The sequence below is a fragment of the Oncorhynchus nerka genome, linkage group LG15 (genome assembly GCF_034236695.1).
Source record: "Oncorhynchus nerka isolate Pitt River linkage group LG15, Oner_Uvic_2.0, whole genome shotgun sequence".
Classification (NCBI taxonomy): Eukaryota; Metazoa; Chordata; class Actinopteri; order Salmoniformes; family Salmonidae; genus Oncorhynchus; species Oncorhynchus nerka.
This window is the reverse complement of record NC_088410.1, coordinates 25,653,314-25,659,313: the sequence shown is the minus strand read 5'-3', so window position 1 is coordinate 25,659,313 and position 6,000 is coordinate 25,653,314. Positions and strand designations below refer to the sequence as shown.

The following is a 6,000-nucleotide window of genomic DNA, read 5'->3' as shown; positions in this document are numbered from 1 at the left end:
TTTACCAAATAGGGCTATCTTCTGTATACCACCCCTACCTTGTCACAACACAACTGATTGGCTCAAACGCATTAAGAAGGAAAGAAATTCCACAAATTAACTTTGAACAAGGCACACCTATTAATTGAAATGCATTCCAGGTGACTACCTCATGAAGCTGGTTGAGAGAATGCCAAGAGTGTGCAAGGCTGTCATCGAGGCAAAGGGTGGCTACCTAGAAGAATCTCAAATATAAAATATATTTTGATTTAACACTTTTTTGGTTACATGATTCCATATGTGTTATTTTATAGTTGTGATGAATTCACTATTATTCTACAATGTAGAAAATAGTAAAAATAAAGAAAAACCTTTTAATGAGTAGGTGTGTCCAAACTTTTGACTGTTACTGTAGATATTTAAGTAATACACAATTTCCCTAATCTCTACTACACTACTTTTCCCCATTTCAAAACGTATAGCATTGTGTTCTGTAAATGAGAAAAGTCCAATCGATTATACATAACAAGTTGTTACTAGGAAACTGTCCAAAGATAGATAGTTTATTGTATATTTTTTTCCCATTTGACTGTAATGTGTAATGTCAATGATCATGTCCAAGAGTGCAATTGACTTGACCAAGTCTGTGCTATCAAAAGGAATAATCCTTATACAATTAGTTTTGTCTGACAAGTGTAATATCCTACCTTAACATCTGGGGGCGCTCCCCTCAAACAGTAGAACGTCCCATGCACATGAAAGTAGCAGGTTTTCTCATCCTCAAAGATTTTATTTATGCACGTAGTCTTTTACTGTGTTTTGCTTTCCAAATTGTCTAATAAACTAAACTCATTATTTTGCATCCCATTATTCAATGGGAGAAAATAGAGAAAATTGCTGAATTGGCAACACACACACCACAGGAGGTTGGTGGCACCTTCATTGGGGAGGACGGGCTCGTGGTGATGGCTGGAGTGGAATAGGTGGAATGGCATGAAATACATCAAACGCATGTTTTCCATGTCATTCCATCTGTGCCGTTCCAGCCATTATTATGAGCCGTCCTCCCCTCAGCCTCCGCCACTGATACACAAACAGCTTTCTCTCTTAACATTTTTATTCAAATGATTTCATCAGAAAATAACCATAAGAAAAGTTCAACACAATCTTAAAGCTTGGAGCAACATTCACAGTGTAGAAAACAGAGAGAGAGAGAGCAAGTTTCAAACCCTGCCTCGACAATATATTATACTGACTTAAAATCACACTTCATTTAACTCTTAACACTTCATTTAACTCTTAAATAACACACATGGTCCAGTTGAAGTGTCTCTACAGTTTAAAGGCACTGTATAAATTATTTAGACATTTGCAAAATATTGAACCTGATTGTGACAAACTTTACAATTCACAAAGTTGTCAAAGTATTTTTTAAATGAAATCAAATACGGGACAAAACACAATAGAAGAAAACCTGAAGAAAACGTATGGCGATACTTTGGCAAAACTGTATCTCAATTTAAAGGAAAATTCCACACATAAAATATTTGTAGGTATTTGTTTCATTAGTCGATTGTTGATATCGTCCCAAAATGTTCTGCTTGTCAGAATTTCGGGACTAAAGCATTTACAGCACTTAACCTTTCAAGATATGTAACTTTCAAAATGGATGCAAAATGCATCATCACAGGGATGATTTCTGTATTTTGAAAGTTCCATATCTTTCAGACTGATATGACTGACATTTTGTCTCAATGAACAGACACAGTAGGTATAACAAGCCTTCATGTCCTCCAGTTATACACAGAAACACTGTGAAAAATACATTCAAAGTTCAAATATCCAAATTAAACCAACCTGAGGATTACTTCTAAACTGCTACATCTAACAATGGCAGACATGTTCCAAGGCACTTTGCATCTAAAAATGTCATATCCCTAACACTCTACAGACTCAAATGAAATGTTAAACCAAATGATTATATTACTATTTGGAGTACAGCTACATGGAACATCATGGAACCAGAACCAGGGCAAATACTAATATGGATGACTTTCAGTTCACTATATCACAGAGTCTGACTTTTACAATAATGACTAGAAAGAAGGCTGTGTTTATTCCCGCGATGAAAAACAAACACATTTATTCTCTACTGCAAATAAATCAAAGGGTGAAAGATAGATAAATATCTTTTTAACACAAATCTTTGGTGACCGGTTTTCATTTTCACAAACGTAGTACATTAACACTGGAACCTTTTTAAACTACAGTATTGTTTATACTATGTACAAAATCAAACATAGATTGTATATAGCCTCGTTATTGTTATTTTGTTGCGTTACTATTTTCTTTAGCAAATATTTGTCTTTGTTTTTAACTCTGCATGGTTGGGAATGGGCTCGTAAGTCAGCATTTCACGGTAATATGTATTACTGTATATGGTGCATGTGACCAATAACATTTCATTTGATTTGTAGCAATGAGTTTTAGTCCAAGCAATCCTCAGAGAATCGCTCTTCTCTCCGGGTCCAGTGCATTTCACCGTGTGACTTCCATCCGATATGTCATTTATTCATGTCTCTTTCGTTGAGTAGTCCTTGGCAAGCTCAGATCACTCAGTCTGTAGCACACACGTAACGCTGTCCACCATCTCAACTTGACAGTACCGAATGATGAGTATAGGTCAGAGGTCACTCTGTAGCTGAGGGGTCAGTTAGTGCACCAAGTAGACTCTCCTCTGCCAGCTGAGACAGGTACTTCTGTGAAGGGCACAAATATAAAAGTTAGCTTTGTGTACGTAGTTGTAGAGTTCCCCTTTAAGTGGGATATTCAACTGCCTTCAAATACTTAGACGATAACACGGCTATCTGCGTTTCACCCTTATTTCGCTTCCCACTATGATACACTATAACTCCATCCGATTTCCTGTGAATTTTAAAACAAGGAGACCCGATTTATCTGTATTGAGTTTCTTATGCATATTCCACTATAGAAACTCCTCAGCCAGAGCGACTGCTGTTTGACACAATAGTGAAGGAGGGAGACCTCAGAGAGTGGAATGTTCTGAGAGAGAGGCAGGTGCTTCCTGAACAGACACAATAGTGAAGGAGGGAGACCTCAGAGAGTGGAATGTTCTGAGAGAGAGGCAGGTGCTTCCTGAACAGACACAATAGTGAAGGAGGGAGACCTCAGAGAGTGGAATGTTCTGAGAGAGGCAGGTGCTTCCTGAACAGACACAATAGTGAAGGAGGAGACCTCAGAGAGTGGAATGTTCTGAGAGAGAGGCAGGTGCTTCCTGAACAGACACAATAGTGAAGGAGGAGACCTCAGAGAGTGGAATGTTCTGAGAGAGAGGCAGGTGCTTCCTGAACAGACACAATAGTGAAGGAGGGAGACCTCAGAGAGTGGAATGTTCTGAGAGAGAGGCAGGTGCTTCCTGAACAGACACAATAGTGAAGGAGGGAGACCTCAGAGAGTGGAATGTTCTGAGAGAGAGGCAGGTGCTTCCTGAACAGACACAATAGTGAAGGAGGGAGACCTCAGAGAGTGGAATGTTCTGAGAGAGAGGCAGGTGCTTCCTGAACAGACACAATAGTGAAGGAGGGAGACCTCAGAGAGAGGAATGTTCTGAGAGAGAGGCAGGTGCTTCCTGAACAGACATTAACCTGTCTAGTTTCTACATTTACTGTATTTCCCCTGTCCTGTTAAAGGCCAAAACCATTAGCAGCAGCCAGCTCTCGGCTAAGCGGGTAGCAGCAGGGAGCCCCCACACACACAATCACACACACAAAACCCCTCGGCTTTTGACGGACAGCGCAACTGTTCTTGAGGTTTTTTACCCTCGCAATGTAATCCATCAAATGTGAAGGAATCTTTTCCCCTTCTGGCTGCTTTCAGCTGTGCAGCTTTGCATGTGTGTGGGGTGTTAGCGTGCGAGTGTGTGTGTGTGTGTGTGTGTGTGTGGATGGGCATTGGGCACTAATAGGTAACCTAATACAACTCCCAGTACTCAACACTGTGAGGGGGCCTTCCTGTAGTCAATGGGCTGCCCCTTCCACTGCCTGTTCACAGCCACACAGAAATACCCTGGTCTGCTGAACCAACCAGCCTATTGGGAAGGAACCTTCAGAATGTTATTACTTTACTTGAAGAGCACAATGGGTCTAACAAATGTAGGACTTTCTATCCGCTAGTTAGTCTACACGTTGCCTGTGCACAAAGGAGGTCCCCAGGAAGGACTAGAGCAGCTGGGCCCATTGGAAGGGAGCCTTTAGGAAGTAAAGTCATGGATAGACTCCCATGGGTGCCACACTAACACCCTCTACTCTACTCACTCATCGAAACCACCACCCGCGGTGGAGAGGGGAAAAAGCTTTGGATTGAAGCTGCCAGTTTTGACGTGTGTGTGTGTGTAATAGAGATAGTGAGTGACTGATCTCTGTATCTTGTGTTCTGTCCCATGGCTGGGTAACATGTGCCACACTGTAACTCAACTCTAAAGACATTTTTCTGAACTTTGGTCTCACAATGATGTCACTGAGTTTCCAAGCTTTCCCTGTAATAACTAATACATGTCACACATGTGTTCATGACTCTTCTGCAAGGGGTAGTGTAAGTTAACGATGGAAAGGGTTAGTGTTTCCTGCTATCAAAATCATCATCATCATGATCATCATCGTTCATCCCCTTCCTTCTTTCTCTTCCTCCTCTTTCTTCTCCTCCTCCTCTTCTTCCTAACCCGGGCGACGCTAGGCCAATTGTGCATCGCCCCACGGACCTCCCGGTCGCGGCCGGTTACGAGAGAGCTGGCGCTGCGCCACCCGGGAGGCCTGAATGACCTATGTTAATAGTAAATGTGTTGCTGTACCTGAAGGTTCCTGTAGTGGACAGTACTACGACAGTGAGAGGTCTTGGCTGTCTCCTCGCTGGTGTAGAACAGGCTACACAGCTTACAGTAGAACCCCGTACTGGGCACGATGAACTCCACCCCTAGAACAACAACACACCAATCAGAAAACTGCTAATACACCTCTAGAACAGCGCAAACCAATCAGAGAACAGAACATGTACCCCTACAGCAGCCGCAGACCAATTAGAGAAGAGAATCCCCCGACCATACAACAGCCTCAGACCAATCAGAACACAGCCCATGTACCTCTAAAACTCATATTAAAAGTTGTTACAAATCTGATTAGATTGTTACTGCACAAGGACTAGAGTAACATAATGTAGTGTTACCAATGTAACTGATTGGCTAGAGAGGTTACCCAGGGCCAACTCCCAGGTCTGAAACAGACACGTTTTCAAAGGCAGCTAGGAGGATAGTCAGCGGGGCAGCATGGCCCCTCTCCCCCTCATAAGTAGCCTCGTTGTCAGTGTGACAGAGTGAAGTTGTTAACTCTTCAAGCTGATCTAGATCAGCTGCACTGTCACTGTCTCTCTCATTGGAGAACACAACACAACACTGCAGCCAGACACTACTCAATTGTGAATCTATCTGAGCCATGCTATCAATGACCATAGCATTTGGCTGTGAAACACACACACACACACACACATGGTGCACATACACTGACACACACACACACACACACACACACACACACACACACACACACACACACACACACACACACACACACACACACACACACACACACACACACACACACACACACACACACACAGTGCACATACACACACACACTCGAAGGCCATCATAGTCCACTCATGTGTAGTGTTCACCAACGAGGCACTGTAGGTCATGTGTTGTGTGTGCCTATGTCATGCAAGGCCTAAATAAACACATCTCAGGGGTGCGTTTAAAACCTTGCTCTCAACAAGTGGCCAGCTGAAGCTACCACATGCGCTCTTTCACTCCAGGCACAGATAGCATTGGTATAACAGGTTGTTGATTAATAATCATATTATATTCAATAAGCTTTATTTGGCCAAGGGGCAATTTTTACTGGGCTTAAAATGACATTGCAGATCGCATACATACAACAAAAAAACAACAAC

At 42.2% G+C, this 6,000-nt stretch overlaps 1 protein-coding gene across 1 annotated transcript in view; it reads right to left on the bottom strand.

Moving 5' to 3' along the window:
• Positions 1-748: 748 nt before the first annotated feature.
• The window catches only part of rbm20 (RNA binding motif protein 20), a 73,321-nt gene continuing 68,069 nt past the window's right edge, over positions 749-6,000 (bottom strand). Inside the window, 2 exon segments of the mRNA XM_065001357.1 lie at positions 749-2,738; positions 4,847-4,968. Of these exon segments, the coding sequence (XP_064857429.1) occupies positions 2,670-2,738; positions 4,847-4,968 (191 nt within the window). The 3' untranslated portion in view covers positions 749-2,669.